General features: G+C 35.8%; 1 protein-coding gene across 1 annotated transcript in view; it reads right to left on the bottom strand.

Annotated features, from left to right (window-relative positions):
• ldb3a (LIM domain binding 3a) overlaps positions 1-15,805 on the bottom strand; it is a 38,099-nt gene extending 22,294 nt beyond the window's left edge. The window contains exons 1-3 of the mRNA XM_026224967.1: positions 15,673-15,805; positions 15,266-15,459; positions 2,590-2,741 (exon numbers count right to left, since the gene is read on the bottom strand). Of these exons, the coding sequence (XP_026080752.1) occupies positions 2,590-2,741; positions 15,266-15,361 (248 nt within the window). The 5' untranslated portion in view covers positions 15,362-15,459; positions 15,673-15,805. The remainder of the gene's footprint in view (positions 1-2,589; positions 2,742-15,265; positions 15,460-15,672) is intronic.
• Between the last annotated feature and the right edge of the window lie 7,461 nt (positions 15,806-23,266).

The following is a 23,266-nucleotide window of genomic DNA, read 5'->3' as shown; positions in this document are numbered from 1 at the left end:
CTCAAGTGGTGAACTATAAACATTTCACACACAGATCAGAAAAAAATGCTTTTGTCCAAACAGACTTTGTGCCAAATTGAACCTTTTCAGAAGAAAAACATTTCAAAACATCACTTGCCCTGTACACAAAATGGAAAAACTAGCATACTGCACATTGTTTGAAGATTTGTGCAAAAAGAAAAGCACAAAGAACAACTGACAAAAGAGAAGTCCTTGGAACAAAAAGACGACAGATATGTTCTGACAACAACGTTTATAACGTATCTTGACAAGTGTTAAAGTTTATTCCACCCAACATGTCCACTTTCTATCTCTTGCAGAGGGAACTCTGGGATCTATTAAGAGTGTTAAAGCGAAGGAAGGATGGTCCGGTGTAATCCCTGCAGGTATACTCAAAGAGGGCAAAGAAAGGTGAACATGCCTTTTTTGGGGTTTTACTCATGATAAAGTGACCTAACAGTAAACCTGACTTAAGAACTAAGACACATCAGAATTGCAACCTGCGCTGGAGAGATCAAGGATGTTTTTACAAGCTCATATATTTCACGGATGACTAGTGCAGACATGAGAAAAGCACACGGACCCATACACTAAACACTAACCTTTTAAAAGTGGCCCATACCAGACACACTTTAGCCTGTCACGTACATCATAACACCATCAGCACATTTCATAAAGCAATATGATATCATATTTTGATACATTGTTTAAAGCAAGTCAAAAACCTAATTTGGCATCAATACTGTATATACACTTCTGTTGTGAAGTTTGGGGTCAATTCTGACTGATTTCAAGTCTCTTATGCTTAGCAAGGCTGCATTTATTTGATTAAAAATAAGACAATATACTGTAAAATACATAATCCACTGTATTAAGATATTCTCCAAAGCAAAGCTATATTTTTAGCATCATTACTCCAGTCTTCAGTGTCACATTATCCTTCAGAAATCATTCTGATACGCTGATTTGCTGCTCAAGAAACATTTCTTATTATCAATGATTTTATAAAAAAGCTGAACATTTTTGAGGAATTTAAAATCTTACTGATTCCTTCGAAAATCTTATTTATGATAGTATACAGAATGTTTTTCCACTTAAAAGTGCATCAATATATTTTTAAATGCTTTTTCCACCCTTTAGATATTACCTTTCGATACATAACTTCACATACTGCAATTCATACTCTAATTTTATGGGTAAATCTAGCGTATCATTTAAATGGATGCTGAGCTAGTTAAATGAATGTTGAGAAAAATAAAGTTGCATGGATTCTGATCCAATGACAAAGCTCAAAAATCATCTCCATATATGAAAAGTTATGCAGATCAACTGCAGTGTGAACGTAACCTTGTTTAAAGCTATGTTGTGTCAGTCCTGGGCAGCCTTGAGTTGCAGCACAAGGGTGGAAAAAAGCTTATCATCAACTGATGTATGATGTTGCTGATGGATGAATGGACACTTGCCAGAGGCTGTGAAGAAAGATTCTAGAAGCTGCAGCTTCTGAGGGCATGATATTCATCCGTCTGTTTTCAAGAGCTTTTCAAATGCTTGTTGAACATGAGCAAAATGAATCAGCAGCCATTCTGATGCGAGTCATAATACTCTTTATATCAACTTTTTCAACTATCATGAAATCATTAAAATCACATGACATTTCCCTGGCTAAACCCATACAGAGCTCATCTAAACTCACACAAAATCTCAGTCACATATCTTTATGATATCGTGAAGCTGCAGTCTGTTTATGCTTCATAAAAATGAATCCCATGATTGACTACACTGATCAGACAAGACCTGCTTTAATTACACTGCAGTGAATGAGCCGATAATAGCATATTCATCCAAGTAACCCATGAGACCTGATATCATCTGTATTATTCACAATAATTAATTCAAATGATGAAATCGTTTGTAGCCACTGAATTGACAGATTCTGCCCCAGACCTGTCACTGAAGATACAGATCATTACAAACTTCTAGTCGCCAAGACAGATTAAATATCAGTGTGGATCACAGTGTAAATATGGCAGATTATTATTATTTTTTTTTACCTGCAGAATAGAAGAAACTCCATTTCTATCCAAGAGGCTTCTCTTACATTTCTACAGACTCTCATACACTGTCATACACAATACTGCATTTCCAAGCACTACCACATCCTTCCTGGTTTCAAAAGGTTTTGGCAAGTACTATAATACACAAATGCATCAGAGAGAAGTAAGACAAATTTTTTTATTTAAATGTTAGAATCTGAATGATTTCTAAAAATCATGTGACACTGTAGACTGAAGCAAAGTCAGCTGAAAATTCAACTTCGCCATCACAGGAATAAATTACATTTATATATATATATATATATATATATATATATATATATATATATATATATATATATATATATATATATATATATATATATTTTAAACATTAATATTAATGTGTAATATTTTTCACAATATTACTGCTTTTACAGTACTTCATCCAAATAAATGCATTCTTGGTGAGCATAAGAGACATCTTTCCAAAAGGTTTTTGAATGATTACACACACACACACACACAGCTCCAAAACACTAACAATGCACTGTACCTTTGCATGGTGAGGGCCAGATTGAAGTTGGCAGACTTGATCTTGTTTTGGGCCTCCAGGTGTGTCATCCCCTCTGTGCTGACCCCATCAATGGCCACAATGATGTCACCCTGGTTCAGGTTGCTGGAGGCTGCCTTACTCCCTGGTGTAATCTGCCACAAACCACACAAGCTTTAAAATGACATACTGGCAGGTCAGCACTTCTGCAAACACAATACTTAAACAAGGCAATAATTTGGTCTTTATATGTCTGCCTCCACATGAGATTGATAACATAGGTTGGATGTTTGTATGATTAAAGATGAACAAAAGAGAAGGCTCTGTCAATTACAGGTGCTTGCTTGATACCCTCTTAATAAAATCAGTGGAGGATAATAACACACACAGATCCTGAATCCATGACAGCTGGGTGCACAAAGAGATCTTAAGCACACATTTGGCATGGTGCATGCTTAGTGCTTGAACAGATAATGTGTTCCTCTTGCTAAAAATAAGAATAAAGTCATGTGCATAGTCTACAGACCCCAAGTCTGAAATAATGCATATGAAGTATATAATGTAAATGAAACAAAAACATGTCTGGGTCATATTTTGCATAATTTCAACAGGCTTTGTGAGATTTATTAATATCTTTTGTTCCACAAATATTATACAAATGTTAAATTTGTTATATACGGTAGCGTACTGTTAAAAGGTTTGAGGTCAGAAATATATATATTTTTAAGAAATGTATTAAATTAAAGTGTGTATGCAAAATGTTTTTTTTTTTTTGCATTTCCATCTGTTTTGAATTTGTAATAATTGCATGCACATCAGAGCCAAGGATTTAGACACAGAAGTGCAAGGACTGCAATTTCAAGAGCCTGAGAAGTAGACCAGCCATAACAAGAAAATGAGAAGTATGTCTGAAACAGCATGCAAGACATGCAAGATCACTCTTGAAAGTTAGTTTGTTGTCAATTATCCAAATGCTAAAAAGCAGTAAGATGTTTATTTAGAGTACAATAACCACATTTAAATTTTGAGAAATGTCAAATTTCATTTTTTATTGTAAACATATTTCAAAATAAGTCTAACAGGTTTGGAATAACATGAGAGTAAGTAAATAATGACAGAATTTTCATTTTTGGGTGAACTATCCCCTCTAAAGTGCTTAAAGGTACAGGTTGTAGGACCTGCCACAAGAGGGCACACTACCAAAACAATAACAATCGCGTGGTTTGATGATGCTAAGAAGGAGCGTGGAATGATGGGATTTGTTGTATTTGACCCAACCACTGACGACCATCAATCAGACTGAAAGATAAATCATGGATTTAACGAATGCAAAGTCGCGATCAGACTATGGATTTAGACGCGTCCTCGCACGGGTCTAGAGACGCAATGCCTTGTGTTTGGTGTGTATGCCCTATAATACTAATCTTGTTGATCGTTATAATAGCATACGCTTTCTGTAAAGATACAAATCAAAAAACTCACTTGTCGAGTTAAACAAAAGCGAGATCGGCATCTCTTTCTAGTTGAAGTTTGTCGCGAAGCTCTCTCCATTTAGAAAATGCAACACCGATATTGATTCTCGCTCTTTCTCTCCTGTCCCAAACTCTTCTTGGGTCATTTGGTTGGCCCGTACGCTTACGATTACGGGAGCTGTCCTTGTTGACAGAACCAGCGGCAGACGGTAAACAGTAATTATGTTCCATAAATAAGTATAACAATCCACCATAAAACGTGCATGAAGAAGTAAATAAGGAACTGCTTGAAGCAAGCTAGTGGTTTGCTGGACGCTAGATACTACTTCCGCATTTGTCCACGACACTGTTTTCATGTGGTTTCTACGTCAGTAACGGCGGTAACAAAGGGTAACTAGCGTCATTGACAGGCGACTGCACTGCCCCGTGTCACTGTTTAGAATGGGAATTTTCTCATAATTTACAAGTAGTTGAAAACATTAGATATTGTTAGTAATCAGCTGGACAAAATATATAACACTAGCCTAGTGGTTTTTGGATATTTTACTGCAAATATCTTACAAATTGTACCTTTAACTCTAAACCATAACACTAACAGAACAATCAAATTAGCAAAAAAACAAAAAAAACAACAACTAACAAACAAATCAACTAATTTAATCAGTTCATGGGCCACCTTTGGTATCATACCTGCAATATTTGTGTCCAGATCTTTATAAATTATCAGTTGAATCAGCCATTAATAATAATTATTCTTTGGCTTTTCAATGATTTAGATCAGTGTCAGACACCGATCAGTTCTTGCTGTTTGATTCTCACTAATTACTGGGAAGCTTTGGAAGCCTGTGGTACCTAGATTGAGCTTTTGACAAACCAGCAAATGGTCCAGCAGGAATACCAAACTGACAGACGGAAAGGAGCAGCAGAGCTGGCCAAAGAACATCATCATGCACTATGTAGCTACAACATATGATGGAATGAAAAATAGGTTAAAACAAAATGACTCCTTATAACTACAGGCACTTATAAATCCTACTACACAACAGTTAGAGTTCTCTAATTTGATTGGTTAAATATATACATATTAACATGGCCAAATACTCTCATCTGATACTTTTATGAGACTTCTCCTGGTACATCAAAGGCGAGACAATTAATAACATAGGGATAAACTAGTAATCAGCATACAAGAAAGATTAAAACTAACATGCATCAAGGATATCTGGTTACTAGTGTAAAGCTGATAATTGTTTGGCAAACATAGAATCTTTGATTGCATGCCTTGAGTGTTTGCTTATGAAATATTTTGGTTAATTTGATTATGCTTTCAGCTCCCATAAGAGCATAATACTCTTAGCTGAGTTTATCTTATTTAATCATGGTTACCCATTGCACATATTTTTGCACGGAATCAAAAAGAAAAAGAAAAAGCATGCAGATTCAACATCATTTTGATAATCCAGTCCATAAAATCTCGCAAATCGTTGCAGTAAAGCTTGCAGCGTGTGACTACTGTGTGTAATATCTTTAAAAATGTATCGGTATGTGACAGCTGTGTTTCCACTACTGTGGTCACGTCCACACTGTGGATGAGCTTAACATGATCAATGCAATCCGACACTTGGATGGTCCATATATCCAAGCACTTCACACATACTCATGGGCAAATATGACAGATTGTAGTTGCCCTTCTTGCATACGGCCATGGCACAGTTTTTAATAATAATTTTCTCAAATGAATTACCAGCTCAAATTCACTGACCATGTTTATGAACCCAATATAACTGCACCCCCCAACTGCAGAGCTCCTATCCTCTGGCACGAATTCACAAATAACTGAAGTCCGTCTCATATGCTTATTGAGGTACAAGCCTGTAAAAGTAAGCCACAGTAGGTTTAGCAAAAAACCTCTGCTGGTCTGGGTATCTAACGTCCAACCTTTTGATGTTGGAATGATTATGCTCACAGTTAGATGGCCACAATGAGTCTAAAATAGCTTTGAATGACTTCCTCCTTCTTTCAAAAAGGTGTTCAGTATATATAAATACCCACAGTGGGTAGCAATTGCAGTTTTTTCTCGCTTTGACAGCTGCTGTAATTGTGTATGTGTGAATGGGTGCTATTCACTAGAGTGCAGGGGTTGTTTTAAGAGTCTTCTTCCACTATAAATCAAGTCTAATCGCCATATCTAGCAGGGGGAGTGGCCAGTCACCTTCAGAAAGGCCACTGTGACAGTAATGTTCATGTGCTGGGGGCAACATCCCCATAAAATGATCTGTGCCACAAATTAAAAGTGAAAGTTATATGGGTTTTGAACAACAGTAATTGTAATAAAAAAATACATAATAAAAAACCTTAATGGCAGAAGAGAAAGTCGTTTTGCAAAACTCATATTTACTTGTTTTAGTAAATGCACGGATACTGTTGCTTTGTGCCAAGTTAGCAAAACTAATGGCAAAAGGAAAAGGAAGGGAGCATGGGAAAACAAAGGCTTGGAGAGACTGAAGGGAGGATTACCAGGCCTGGCACACAAAACATGCATTAACTCTCCATTCTAGCTCATTCCAATTGATGCCTGGATGAATGAGTGGCTGATATGCCAGCTCAAATCTCCTGCTCACTCACAGCAGCAGCACAAAGAAGCTGTTCTGTGGGTCAAGTAAATCAGGGGCGGGGCAGGGGGAGGGTGTTTTAGGCCACAGAGAAAACTAAAGAGATATTTAATGGCTTGACAAATGAACCGTAAAGGGAAAAAAAAATTAAGCCAACATGAAATCAAAATGCATCCTATATGCATTCTTAATGAACATTTCTGGTCTTATTGTGAATGATTGTTTTTGTGCAATGAGTGCAAACAGATCCAAAAAAAAAAAATGTCCAGTGCAAAATATAATTTTAATAATTTCTCTATAATGGATAAAGTCCCACTATTTGTTTTCAGAGAATATCCGATTACACAACATGCACAACCATTCAAAATTTGGGGACGGTAAGCTTAAATCTTTATCTTGACGATAAGATAAGAAACAATAAGATCTGTACCAGTCATGATTTGAACTCACAGTCATGGTGTCTAAATATCTGAAATGGTGAAGACTTGTCCATGATTGAGGCCTGAGCACTTAACCAGATGGGCTCATTTATGCTAACAAGACCGAAAAGAATCCGACACCATATGAATGCAATGTGACCTGATCCTCTCCTGCTGTAGCACCCCTCATATAAGAGCTGAGGAAACCTGCCCAACACCGAATGAATAAAACACATGTGAAAAAGACCAAGAGTTTATCACAGCACATCAAAGCCAACCTGTTGAATCATCGGAGAACAAGCTTTGGTTAAACACATCAAACATTCCTATACTTCTGGAAGGAACAGGAGTTATTTTGCTGGATGTTGGTATATAATAGCTCTTAGAGTCTTCCCCAGCAGGACTGACCTGACCTTCAGCAGCCATCTAAAAACAGCTCTGCCTGTCAGCAGCACCAGCTTCAGGCTCTCACGGCAAACTATCTGAGAGAGACTAGCATTATATAATAACATTATAGACTTGTCCCGAGGAACAATGTTGTTTTCTGACTAGTTTGTACATCAAGATAATTAGTTAAATAAATCAAGTTAAATTAACTGCATGCTTTATGATGTGTGCATAGATCATAAGGTTAGTCTGGTGCACCACAACTGAATGGCATCATCTCTTAACCTGATGCAATGTGACACAAATTCAGTCAATCAGAAGACATTTTATGTTTAATGTACAGCAATGGAGCAATATTTTGAACCACAGACTTTTCACACGAACGGGGTAACCAATTTGATTATGCAAAAACAGATATTAATATTGAATAGACAATCGATAAAACATCCTGTCACTTGTTACAGTTATAAAAAAAAAAGAAAAAAAGCTGATTATCTGATGCAATAACGTTTTTTTTTCTCTTATGATTACAAAGGCGACATTTATTTGCTCAAACCTACAGTCTAAACAACAATGTTATAAAATATTATTAAAATTTTAAATAAATGTTTCCTATTTTGATAAGTTCTTTCAAATTTAGAGTTGAATTTTCAGCAGCTATTTCTATAGTCTTTAGTGTCACGTGATCCTTTAGAAATCAAGTAAATCAATATGCTGATCCGCTGTTCAAGAAACATTTCTTAAATATATCATTATGTGATACTTAATAATTTTGTGAAAACCATGCAACTTTTTTGTCAGGATCATTTGATGAAATTTGTAAGTATAGCATTTATTTGAAAGATTATACATTTTTTATTGTCAGTTATGATCAACTTAATGCTCCTTGCTAAAAAAAACTAAAAAACAATGGTTTTTAAAATAAAAATGAAATTGTACATAGTTAAATCACATAAATTATTTGCAACGGGACCAGTGAAAATATATATTCTATAAAAATTAATAAATATAGTGAGCTATACATTACACAAAAATCAAGCAACAATGAAAGACTAAAAAGGCTACTAAGCCACGTTTTTCTTCCAACTAGCTCAAGGGAACGGAGAATGAAATAGCTTTAAAAATGAAGTTGGTTTGTGTTCATCTGCCAGCATCAATCTTTCTGAAGAATGACTGGAATGAACAATTTTCCTCGGCTCATTAGAGAATAGGCGTGTGGAGAGATGTCATCTAAGCAGTCCAGCACTGGACAGTCACAATGAAAATCAACACTGTTGGGAACGCTCTTACCAGGGGTGTTGTGCTATTTTAAGAACTTGGAGAAAAAAAAAAGAAAGAAAAAAAACTTTGAATGTGGTCCAAGTGAAGAGACAGCTACATTTATGTCATTAATCCAACACGCTGATAGTATTAATGCAGATCAAATTCAAGCCAACCATAAAACTCAATCTTCACAAGCTTTAACTGGATGCTCAGTGAATACCATATGAATGAGAGTAGCTCTTAATTTGAAACATCCATATTTGAACACCCTAATATCACTTCACAAAGGTGAAACACTATTCCACCAGTTGGTGCATTAGAGTACGTCAAAGAGAGCTCTCAATTATAGTTTGCTAAGTTTTATAATATTAGACTACTGCAAATGCCCTTCACCGGATGAAACATCCTCAAACTATTTGGCAGATCCTAAAGAGTGGATGCCTGTTGACATTTAACTATAACATTTTTTCAGAGGCAAACACATTTCTAATGACACCACAGTGTCAGATGAAATGTCACAGAACATTAGTGTAAGTATAAGGTGATTTAGTGCTGGGTAACCCCATAACTTTCCTATTTTACATTGGTGGTCCCAACCCCCCTTTACTCCAACTACATTCAATACATTCAACTGACATTCAACTTCCAAAACTACATGTGCCATTTGACAATATCTCTTTGTTGCCTTTACTTAATAACTGTCTAAGGCATTCTCCAGATAAAAGTATTATTTTCCTTAGAAGTCCCTTTTCATCCAAACCACCCAGAGGTATTTATATCCCTCATCTGCTGCTTTCAGTTTGAACTGAATTGCAAGTTCATGCTTTCTGTGTGCCATCTGTTACAGTCTGAGCTGCTCTCAGCCAAGAGAAACCCTCATTTTTAGCACCTAGCACTGAATAGGAGCACTCAAAGACACAGCCGTACACAAAAGCATCTGCCAACAAGATTTCAAACCATTCAGAAGGCCAGAATATTAGCCAAAGAAAGTAAAGGAATATACTTGTGTATTGTCTGTTATACAGTATGTCAATATAATCCTTCAAAAGCATTTGAAAAATGTATAAACTAAAAAAGATCATAATGTAAAGGCAACTGGACTTCTCATCTGTTTGGAATACTGATGCATTGTGTTTTAAATAAACAAGCAAACAAATAAATAAATATTTTCTTCTAATAATTATATATGTAGAATTTATATTATATGTATAGTACATATGAATATAACTATATATTACAAAGATTGCATTTGATTGGAAATACAGTAAAAAGTATAATACTACACTTTGGATTTTTGACTTTGGATAATTGACTTGGCCCCTCCAAAACCTTAATTTTGTTTTCCTTGAGTCATTCAGAGGTGGACTTGCTGGTGTGTTTGGGATCATTTGTCCTGCTGCATATAACCCAAGCGCGCTTGAGCTTATATGCTTGGAGGACATTCTCCTTCAGGATTTTCTGATAGAGTGCAGAATTCATGCTTCCATCAATTATGGCAAGTCATCTAGGTCCTGAAGCTGCAAAGCAGGCCCAGACCATCACACTACCACCACCATGCTTGACTGTTGGTATGATGTTGGTTTTTACACCAGATGTAACAGGACACACACCTTCTAAAATTTTAAACTTTTGTCTCATCAGTCCACAGAATATTGACATGATGTGTAGCTCTTCAAGTATGCTTCAGTTTGTCAGACAGGCTCTATTTAAGTCATTTCTTGATTCAGGTGGTCTGGCATGAATCAGGCCTGGGTGCGGCTAGTGAAATTTAACTCATATTTCTAAAATAATGTGGTTAATCACAGTTCTTCCGTGATTTACCAATGATTTACAATTATTTAATTTTTCAAGTAGGGCCAGGTAGGTTTGGACAGGATTTTTTCCCTTAATAAATGAAATCATCATTTAAAAACTGCATTTTGTATTTACTTACATTATCTTGGTGTAATATATTTTTTTTTTAAACTTTTAAGTGTGACAAATATGCAAAATAAATAAATAAAAACAGGAAGGGGGGAAAACTTTTTTTATGGTACTGTATGTATGCATGTGTGTATGTTAGGGGTGTAACGATACGCGTATTCGTATTGAACCGTTCGGTACGACGCTTTCGGTTCGGTACGCGGTACGCATTATGTATACCGAACGGTTCGTTGGACTAATTCATTATATTAAAAAAAAAAAAAAAAAAAAAAAAAAAAGAAATATAATGATATGCGTTCAACAAGGTAGCCCAATAACCCAAACGACGTAACAGGCAACGCCCCTGACACTCCCGAAGAAGAAAAAAACACCAACTTATATGTTTATGTTAGGCTACTCAGTCAGGCGCTCGCTCACTCAGTACGCGCTGAAGGCTAGTTGCAAAATGGCCAATGCGTTTAACAGACTAGAAATGAGAAGATCCTCCAATAACCAACAGGTCTGGTGTTTGGGTGCACTTTTGATTCCCTTTAAGCTATTATGGTGATGGCAAGAGAGTGGTGGATAAAAAAACAACGGTATGTCGCATCTGCAACATGACAGGGTACACCAGCGGGATTACAAAAAATAAAAAAATAAATAAAAAAACACCAGCGGGAATACTTGAAACATGTCAACTCATTTACGCTGACATCACCTTATTGTGTCAGTATCTGGGAAAAGACGAAAAAAATGAGAAACAAGCACGCAACAAACTATCCCTGCAGCATTTAGACACCGGTATTATAGCTTACAGGGAATCCAAAGTGCACCCACACCAGACCTGTTGGTTATTTTAGGATCTTATATTTCTGGTCTGTTAAATGCATTAGACATTTTGCAACGAGCCTTCAGCGCGTGCTGAGTGAGCGAGCGCCTTAGGGGCCGTTCACATATCGCGCCTAAAAACGCGTGGAAAACGCTAAGTGCGTCTTTCTCCTCCTTTCCAAAGCGCTCGGGCAGAAGCGCTCATGAGGCGTCTGTCTTTGCTAAGCAACAATGACGTGCTCTCTCCATGAGACGCGGAAATTTCAGCGAATGATAAATGGATTTGCAAGCTCTAAAAATCGCTTGCAGTAGCTCTGCTACTAAATTTATTTCAAAATTGCAATCCATATACAACTGTGAACAGCTGTTCCTTCATCTTGGCCGAGTTTTCAACGTTGTTACGGGAAAGGATGAAGCTGATTGGTTAGTTCTTGTCACATGACCCGCGGTGCGCTTGCAGCATTCTGAAAAGTTGAGATGTTTTTACATTTTGCTGTATCTAAAACGTACCGAACCGAACCGAACCGTGACATCAGTGTATCGTATCGAACCGAACCGTGAATTTTGTGAACCGTTACACCCCTAGTGTATGTATGTATATATATATGTGTGTATGTGTGTATGTGTGTGTGTGGGGGGGGGGGGGTGTGTGTGCGTGGGTGTGTGTGTGTGTACAACCAATCACAGCGCACCATTCCACGGACTCTAGACAGTAATGGCAGCACTCTGAAATACACCCGGCATCCTAGTTTTCCTCATCTACTTTGTAATCAACAAACAAGGGATGCAAGATAAATCACATGTGATTGTCATGCGCATCTCGTCAGTAAAGCTGGTTCTGTGATTAATTTTACCAGTAAATCTTCATGTGCTTTCAGATGGAAATTAATGAGATGCATTTAATACAAAGAGCAGTAGATCACTGACCAGCTACGCTATATCGCGTTCATTAGATGAATCCCATTTGATAATGCGTAGCTTGTTAGTGTTAGTGTTTTTATTAATGCCATTTCTGTATTTGTTAATAGAGCACATAGCACTAGTCAACTAAATTCATGCAACATGGCAAAGATGAATGCACTTTTTGAAGTTGAATGTAAGGGAAATTTCTAAATTTCATTTTGGAATTTCTGTGGTTTAATGTGATGTTGTTCATGTTCTTATTCATGATGAAATTTGATCTTATTGCTGTAATTAATTTATAGCATTAACAAAATGACCCGTTGAATTCATTTTGGAAGCAATGACTGATGACTGTATTTTTAGTCCAGTGCCTGTATATAAGATTAGTATTGACCAAGTTCAGAAGCTCTCAAGTGTGGATCATCTTACTATGTTGTGTATTTTCAACAGTTTCAATATTAAAAATAACTGTCATATTGATTTAATGGATTTATTGCATTTTGAGAAAAAAGGGGGGTACAATTGATTTATTGATTTATTGCATTCTGGGTGGGGGGGTACAATTTTACAATAAATCTTTGAAAATCAAAACATGGATTTTAATTTTTTATGTTATTATAACCTAAAGATGCTATGTGAAAGTTTGAAACAGGAAATAGTGGTTTTCATCTTGCCACTTTCTTGGTAAAGAAAACACATTTTTACTCAAATTAATAAAAATGGATTTATTGTATTTTGGAACCAAACTCTTCATACATATATATTAAAGAATTTAGTCTTCACTGTCACATGATATTACAGAAATCATAAAAAAAATTTGATTTGGTGCTCAAGAACCAGTTTATCGATTTTTTTTTTTTTTTTCAGTTTTTCAGGTTGATTTGAAAGCACAGTATTTATTTAAAATATTGAAATATTTAATTTTTTGTAACAATGTAAAAGTCTTTATTGTCATATTTGATCAATTTAATGCATTCCAAATTATATTATATTATATTATATTATATTATATTATATTATATTATATTATATTATATTATATTATATTATATTATATTATACACAGCTAATTATTCTTCAATCTCAACAGCTCATAAACAGGTTCAGAAGAGTTAATTACTGCATGTTTTAAGACTCAAAGTCTCCAGCACTGAACTGGAATTCTCACTGGCTGATCAGTAAATAGCACCCAGGCCGTCTGTCTCCTGCGGGCTGGTGAATAATATTCATCCTCTTAAGTTACACGGATCCTTCTCAGACCTACTAATGTGATACTCAAAGCAGATGTAAATCTACGTCTTGATTCTAATACAGAATAACAGAACACTTCTTGACTCCCAGACACCTGTGAGGTATTTTTATAGAAAAGCCCCCTGTCGAGTCAAGCTGCAGCCAGAACAAACGTGTTGGGTACCACCTGTCACTCTACAGTGACTGACTAGGCCCTGTGTTACTGGTCTTTTCCTGTAGACAAACAGACCTGCCACACACCTCTTGATTTAGATATTCTTAGCAACTCTTAGTAATTCTTAGTATTCTTAGAGGCCAAACGGCTTTCAAATGTTGCAAATAAAAAGCCCTAGAAAAGCGTCAGAGGATTCCAAACTGCATTATGATACTGTTGAGGGTATATACACGTCACTATAATATGACAAACACTATAGGAGAGAGTAGGACAGACATTCTTCCTGAGACATGCTTTTAAACTATGTTGGCAGAGGTGATAAAATGGCAGTGCATCATCTCTTTGTGGCATGTATTAACACCGTTTGACCGCTCGATCACTGTCTGATATTTTTTACACAAGAGGATCTATTTTTCCAAGACCCTCTAATGCCAGCAACATATTGGGGTGAATCTGTCCTCCTCACTACTAGGCATCTGAGAATAGGTGCATGTGGACTGTGCTCTTATTTGAAGACACACTTCAACATTATCACAAAAACAGATACATTTATAGTCAAACGCACTCGTGCCAATATAATGTTTTCTGACATGTTCTCAATATGATTTCAAGAAGTAAAATCTCTCAACTATGTGAGTTTGCAGAGGTAGAATTGTTACAATACAATGAGAACTGACCTTCGTGTTTTACGATAAAGCCCTCATAAAGACCCTTTTTCATTCATTCTTCCTGAATTCCTCATATATATCGAACTACAATTTCACAGAACTAGCTGTTCAAGGGAAGCATTAGTCATCATGACTTTACGTCACACGCAAGAACAACAGCAGAACAAGGATGAATCGACTCGAGTGCAATGAACTGACAGCAAACATCCCAATCAATACTGTACATCTACACTGGAAATATGGATTTACATGATTCCTCAATAAAGCAGCATTGCAGAAAAACTACTAAATGATTCAGAAAAACAAAAACAAAAAAACATTTCACAATATCTTACAGCACAAAAAGCCGATACACAAACTTTACACCAAGAAACCAATCACTTCTGTGAGGATCAAACTGCACATGCCCAATGCAAGTTTCTAAATCAAGAAGGATATATCATAATGATAACAGCATTATAATTTATGAGAAGCATATTTCATATGCTTTTCATACTATTACATAACAAACAACTCTGGATCAGTGACAGATCAGCAAAGGATCAAGTACCACAATAACAATAATGACTGAGCAAAGGAACTACAAATCAATGAAATGATGAACCATATTTTAATGCTCATAATATGAAAATTGGTCTGTGAGATTTGGAAAATTACCTTGAGCTCAAACTGAATTGAACTGAATTCCAATATGAGTAAAACACTCATTCTTATTCATCTGAAAATTTCAACTAGACTCAATCTACACTGATTGGTATGCGAGAAACTGCTAATTTACTAATGAATCACTGGCTGTTTGGCCAAGATTTGGGGTTCTTACCCTGGAAACGGTGAGGGGCATATTGAAGTCCTTGCCTCCTTGCAACCGGAAGCCCCAAGGCGAAGGTCCAGCGAGTGAAACGTTGTACGAACTCATTGTTCAACAAAGCCTGTGTGTTGTTTAAGCAACAGAATTTCTCCAAACGGATCGGGAGAATGGATTTGGAGGGGGGCGGGGCACGTGCCAAACAGCCTCTGAAAGAAGAAGGGGGAAAAAAGTGTCAAATGAAAGTAAAACTCACAATCTCTACAATAAAAAAAATAAAATAAAAAAAACCTGCAGGCCAAAAGGGTCAAAGTAACAGCTCAAAACAAGGAATTTAGGCCCAGCCAAACTGCAACTAATGCAAAATAACTAGAGCAACAGAGAAGAGCTATGAGCTAGAGGAAGAGGAAGAGGATTCTTGCCTGTTCAGATGAGCTGGACAGACAGCCTAAGAATAGCTGCCCCTCTGCCGAGAGCGACAGCACTATGGCATTGTGGGGAGGGGGAGGAAGGGGTACTTATATGGCATGTAAGGGGACACCCAGAATGCCAGGCCTCATATGATTCACAGAGCTAATATAGCCTCCTCTTAGGCTAAAAGATTTTTCTAGACTCCTTTCTTCTAGGACGCCTAATCTACCTGGGTCCTTGGCTAGTTTTGGTTTGGGTTAGGGTTAGAGTTAGGCTTAACTCCTTGCAAGTGCAACCTGGCTGATTCTGAAAAACAGTCAGCAAAAGGTCAGAGTTAATTGGCAGCCCCTACGGACACAAACAAGCTTATCTCATTCATTCACAATGCAGTCTGGAATTGAACTGTGTCTCCTGTTTAAATGAAGCATCTATCATCGGTCTAAATACACTGACATTTTAACATACACTACCGGGTCAGTATAATACTTTTTAAGAAATTCAAATTTGAATTTGAATCAAAACTGTATGGTCATTTGTAATGTTGCAAAAGATATAAAAAATAAACATTTCATAGTTTCCACTGAGATATTAAGCAGAATTTCCACACCCATAATGAGAAATATTTTTTTGAGCAGCAAATCAGAATAATTTCTAAAGGATTATGTGACACTGAAGTCCGGAGTAATGGCTGCTGAAAACTTAGCTTTGAAGCTATTTAAAGCAATACATTTTATTTTAAAGGATATTTAAACAGTTATTTAAATCGTAATAAAATTCACAATATTATATTTTATTGCATTTTTAATCATATAAATGCAGCCTCGGTGAGCATTAGAGTCTTACTGACCCCAAACTTTTGAATGGTAGTGTACCTTTACAAATACATGAACTTTCTGGATGCAATCAATCACTCTAAATTCATACATTTAAAATATTCCACTGGCATTGTTATCATAATGCAGGACATATATTTTTATTCTTTATTGCAATGAAACCGTGAATGGCATCTACATGAGATAATGTTATCCCAAGCATTCAGAGGCATCTGGAGGTTCTTTATGAGCAGCTTTAAACAAAGAACGAGTGGCAGGGAGAAAAGGCTGATATGCTCTTATTGCTCTCAGAGAACCGAGATAAGAGGTCCTCTCGTGCACCAGCACATCACAAGCTCCGCATCGGGACATCGGAGGAAAGATAACCACTGAGGACCTGCCTGTTCACCCAGCCTAATTTGGGAGACCTTTAGTTTGCAGCTAAGTTTAGCACTCTTTGTCAACGGAAGAATTTGAAGTAATACTGTACATGAATGTTCAACAATCATGCCACAACAGACAGCATTTCAGAGAGCAAGTCTCCTGGACAGACATTGCTTTGATAATTAATACAGTGCTTGCCATTGTGAGCCTTGGCAAAGACAACATACTATTATTGTAAAAACTTGCATTGGGTTTTTCTGATTTAAAGTATTTTCTGATTCAAGTTGCTGTATATTTTCTAACCAGACATACTGTATATGGTATGTTACAATGTTATGGTATATTACAATGGCATATATAAATATATATATATATATATATATATATGTGTGTGTGTATGTATGTATATATATATATATATATATATATATATATATATATATATATATATATATATATATATATATTACTGCTGTCAAATGATTAATCGCATTCAAAATAAATGTTTTTGTTTATGTGTACATACTGTTTATATTAATTATGTATATATAAATACAAACACGTATGTACAAGCATGTATATATTTAAGAAAATGTGTTATGTTTATATATTAAATATACTTAGGCTATATATATACACACACACACATAATATATATAATATACCCACACATGTAAATACACAGTATAGTAACTTAGCAACCATTACTCTGATCTTCAGTGTCACATGATATTACAGAAAACATTGTAATGTTTTGATTTGGAGCTCAAGAACCATTTCTAATTATTATCAATATAGATTTTTTTATTTTACATTTTTCATGATGAATAGAAAGTTCAAATGCACAGCATTTATTTAAAATATATAGTACATAAATACACATCTGTATGTGTGTGTGTGTGTGTGTGTGTGTGTTTGTGTGTGTGTGTATATATATATATATATATATATATATATATTAATAATAATTTTTAGATAGATCACATTATCACTGAATACTGATGGCTTTACAGCAGACTGAATGAGAGTTTGCACATTAGTTGAACCACCAATACGAAACTACACAATCGCAATGCAGCAGGATATTGCACTAGTTGATTTATAATTACTTGGTCAGTTGTGTGCATACAAACAGAGAACAGATGCCACCTGTAGACAACATGTATGCCACTTCAGTTAAAGCTTTACACTTGAACACATTTTCACCATGGACAGTAGTGAATTACATGTCGCTACTACAGTACATGCAAATATAACTGATCCAACTTTGACCAGATAGAAACATGCAAAACGTAAATAATGTCCCATGCAAAACTACACACATCAGGAAAAAATAAAAAAAATACACTTCAAAGAGCTCGAGCATCAGTCAATCAGTTTTGCCAAATCCAAAACCAGACCCATGCCTCTCACAACAAATTCAAAACAATAACAGACAAGCCACTGACTGCAGAATAGTCTATATTTAGAATCGAAGTAATATGTCGTAATATATCGGGTAGGTATGGGAGAATGGGAAAACTATGAATGAAGCCCTAACTGAGAGACAATGCTTTTAGAAATGTTTTCACGCGACTGCACGTCTCGAGCCCACAGTCAAGCCTGTTGCCTCCATTTCTATTCAACAAACCATTCAAGACAAACAGCTTCTCAAAGTTTTGCTTCAACCTACATTGCATGCTTAAAAGTTGCTTTATTTTGACAGCCGCGAGCCTTGCAGTTCGAAGTCGCTCCGTGTCCTCTAGAGGCGAGCTCTGTCACTCACGCCAGATCCCCAAAAACCCCGGTGTACTGTGCGTTAGCACACGGGACGCAAACTGACCAATCATACTATGCTGAAGGATTATCTCATGAATATTAATTATAGAATGTGGCGTTCCGCCAGTTGGCCTCTCTGATTCGCTGGAATGCAGTCGCCGAGCTAATCACCTGGAGAATTAACGAATCATCATATGGTGAGCGTTTGGCTTATGAATATTAATTAGGTATTGTGACTGATGTGTTAGTGGAGTTACCAAGCAACACAGCATGACCTGATAAATATTAATGAGTAAAGCCTTTTTTACCAATAGTAGGATTCGTAATTCCCACACGGGACGGGGAGACGGAGGGAGAGGGATTTTCATTAGAGAGGAATTATTAAAGAGACAGTCGTCCCTCTGTTGCCCTTGTCAACTGTTTAAAAAAAATACATCTGACCTATAACAAATCCTCAAAAGCCATCAGACTTTCTGCAGGGCCCTATATTTAATTCACTAAAATTAGGTCTCAGCCATATTTAAAATAGCTGTTTGAGTTTAACATAGAAAAAAGAATCTTTAACCAGCACCAGATTGTTTGCTGGTCTTTAAACTGGTGTAGTGGGTCCACCAGCTAAATTGGTTCTGTTAGCTGGTCTGCAACTGCAGTTTGACCAGCCGATAAGTCTCCTAAAAAGCAGTGGAGTATAACTGAGAACTAGATGTGATGAACGGGTGTTATTTATATCTGCTGATGTACAGGTGGCACTGTTTGGAGGTTTGGGGAGAACAGTGGACCCCAGAGGACCCATCAGTAACACTGACTGAATGAAGAACTGCTGTTAGTGACACACTTGAGGGGGTTTTGCATGCCACATCAGGTTATGATGCAGATCCTGCCTCCCTAGAGCACTTCAGCCATAACTCCCAGAGTTGGGACGCAAAAGATATATTTAGTTTTTCATGCTCAGATACAGCATACATTACTTACAATCAGATTTTTCCATGAATCATATTGACATGCTGATGTAAATGCTTAATGCTAGATGGATTAATATTAACTTTTAGACATGAGAAACTTTTTCTTTGAAGATAAAAGAGTGCTAAAACGCATACTTTTGTTACTTTTCCAACCCATAAAGAAATTTTGTGCGGACATCTTTTTAATTTAACCAGTTGGATGCATTTTGGGTGAATAAAAGTTCCAATTTATTAAAATCCCTTTTTTTTTCAGTAGCGTACATCAGTCTGTATTTGTTTGTCCTCTTTACACCATTTTATTATATTATATTAATGTTATTAAGTCAGGCTTAAAGTAACAACAAACTAAACAGTGTGCTCAGAGGGGACAGAGGGGCAGATGTGTTTAGCCTTTGGGTACAATTAATGCAAAATTACTTGCAGAACCACAAAAAGAAAATAATACCACTAATAAACAACTTGCATATCTGTATCCCTCCTTTCTCATTATGTTTAAGAGCAGGCTTCTTGTCATGTAAAAGCACATTCATCCTCAGAAGTATTTATCCTGACAATGTCGGGAACTCTTGCTGTGATGCAAAGGGAAAACCATGAAAGTTGTGGTTGTGAAAAAAATGTCAAATCATTTCTGACAACATGTGCTAGTGAGGATAGCAATGTCTGGAGGCTAGAGGAACATCTGTATAAACAGACCAGCTATTTTATTTATTTATTTTTTATTTAGTATTGTCACTTGACAGCAATATTTTCTGAAGGAAAATTTTGAAAATTGGTTTTGCTATTTTGATTATGATATTTGCTCCTCTCCACATTCTACAGAGAAAAAAAAACCATGTGTAGAACTGCAGGTTTATTTAAAAATAATAATAATAAAAACAACCACATAAGAGCATTACAAATATACAATAATGTTCTCCTTGGTGTTGGATACATATATATTGTCTTTCATGTTCATGTGGATACACATGAACAAATATATATTCTGGTACAATGTGAGATTATACTTAATAGTAACGAAAATATATGATCTGGACAAATAAATGACTCCTTTTTACAAACAAACCACTCAAGTACAAGCCTACACTAACTCCAAAGAGCGCCACAATGTTTATTTCCTAAACCGTTTCTTCCAGAACTATCTACCATCACATTTGAGTTCAATCCAGCCTCTGAGTAAAAAGGCAGAATGGTGTGTTCAAACACTAATGGATGAATATAATTTGATTGTGTGCTCTAAAGTGAATAGTGAAACAGTGATAATTAAAAACATAAAAAACAGCAAAAAAAAAAACGACAATATGGCTGTAGAGGTGGATGCACATGCGAGCTGCATGTGATCAATATTCATTAAGGTCATTCATCTCGATGATAGATTGATGGAAATACACATAGCATGTATGCATTAGCGAGATAATGATGTGTCCCTGCTTCAGTCATATGCATTCTGTGGCTTGTGCTGTTTAATATGCAATTTATTTCCAAAGCAATACAAAAATCTTTTTATCCCTCCAATCACTAGATTACATTAGCTAAACAGATGATAAACATATGCTTTAAGGTGAATTGAGATGCTGTTTCTATATTCACTAAGTTATATACAGAGGTGGAAAGAGTACAAAAATATTCTACTCAAGTAAAAGTACCATTACATGAATGAAATTTTACTTAAGTACAAGTAAAAGTACCAGTCTAAAAATCTACTCAAGTAAAAGTAAAAAGTAGCTCGTTTAAAATTTACTCAGAGTAAAAATTACTTAGTTACATTTTAACAGTGGTGGGGAGGCAAAAATGGGACCAAGGGTGTCAGACTCAGTTCCTGGAGGGCCACAGTCCTGCACAGTTCAGATATAACCCTAATTAAACAAACCTGATCCAGCTAATCTAATCATTTAGGTTTATTTGAAAACTACATGATATGTGTGCTGGAGCAGGGTTAGAACTAAACTCTGCAGGGCTACGGCCTTCCAGGAACTGAGTTTGACACCCCTGGGATAGGCATATTAATCTCAAACTAGTTGTTTTTAATTAAAGGAATCAGTTATTTAGAATAATAAGACATTTGGGCTGTTACCAGGCAAATCAGTATCAACAAACTCATCTTATCAATGCAGACGAAATGCAGAAGCTGCTTCGGAAGTGGCATTTAGATGAATTTACACACTGTTTAGTGCAGGACAAGAATGCATTTACAAATCTGCAGTTATAAATGCATGAATAATGTTTTGATATACAAGGCATAAAATGTTGAATACTCATTTGAAATGATAAGAAATTAATTATTTAAAAAAAAAATCAAAAGATACTTTAAATGTGAAATTAAAATGGCCAGTATGTGTCAGCAAGTCAGTGTTAATAAGTGAGTCACTGGGATTGAACCGAATCATTTAAACGGTTGATTCATTCAGGAACGAAAAACAGTCATGTTGCTCAGAGACGCACAACTGTGCTTTGGTGGCTGTGTTTGGAATTATTTTTTGTTGTAAAAATAGAGCAAAAACAGGCAATATGGTATCTAAAACGCAAGTCTCTTAATTAACTTGTTTACTGACCTGTTGTAAAAAAAAATTATTATATTATATAATTATTGTATATATATATATATATATATATATATATATATATATATATATATATATATATAATCATGATTTTTGGAGGAAAAGACATCATTCTTTGTGTGATTTTGATTTAATATATGAAATTATATAAATATGTAAATTACTGCCCCTATATCTTCAATTTTGTGATCATTCTAAATGCGCTTTACAAGACTGAATCACACAGTGAAAGAACGCACTGTAAATGCGCGCGCACATTGTTAAAACAACAATGATATTATCGCAGACCATATATATCGCACAGTCCGCACCAGTCTTTTTGGCTAATTTGTGCAAAACCTCTTGCTAAAATGTCAAATCTTCATTTTAGCCACCAATGCAACGATGCAATTATTTAGCTTACCTCTACATGCTTGCGAAGGGTTGATGTCGAGATTTTATAATCTGCTAGTTGGTGTCTCTAGGTAAGCACAGCTTACACTGAATAATAGAGCATGAATATGGCCAAGGGTTCACTTCATTTCCTTCGAGTTCAACTTCAGAATATGACTGGGTTTCGTTTTCAGCGGTGTCTGCACCACTAACGCCTGTTTTGTCCGTCTGCATCTTTCTTGCGATTTTAACGCCAGTTTGCCCTCCTGCCCATTATTTACTGACGTAGTTTCCAGGGAGCGATTTTCTTTTCTTTTCTTTTTTTTTTTACTCAGTAATTCATGTGTTTTCAAATGTAGCGAAGTACAATACTTCAAACAAAATATACTTAAGTAAAAGTACAATTACAGATTTAAAAAATTACTTTAAAAAGTAGAAGTACACAAAAAAGCTACTCAATTACAGTAACGCGAGTAAATGTAATTCGTTACTTTCCACCTCTGGTTATATATAGCCCATATTTGCAAACTGATAACAAATGAAATTCCACATTCTTAAAGCTGAAGCTCTTAGGGTTCTGTTGCACCAGACTGTTACTTTCAGAGGCCTTTAGTAATTTTAAAAGAATTCTACAACAACAACAACAACACATTTACAACCTAAAAACATTAAAAAGAAACTAAAAAGACAAATAAATCTAAACAGGTCAAAACCAGAAATGATTCCAATGCTTTCAAAAATCCGATCTCATGAGCATAA

The sequence above is a fragment of the Carassius auratus genome, chromosome 38 (assembly GCF_003368295.1).
Source record: "Carassius auratus strain Wakin chromosome 38, ASM336829v1, whole genome shotgun sequence".
Taxonomy (NCBI): Eukaryota; Metazoa; Chordata; class Actinopteri; order Cypriniformes; family Cyprinidae; genus Carassius; species Carassius auratus.
This window is presented reverse-complemented; position numbering and strand designations above follow the sequence as displayed.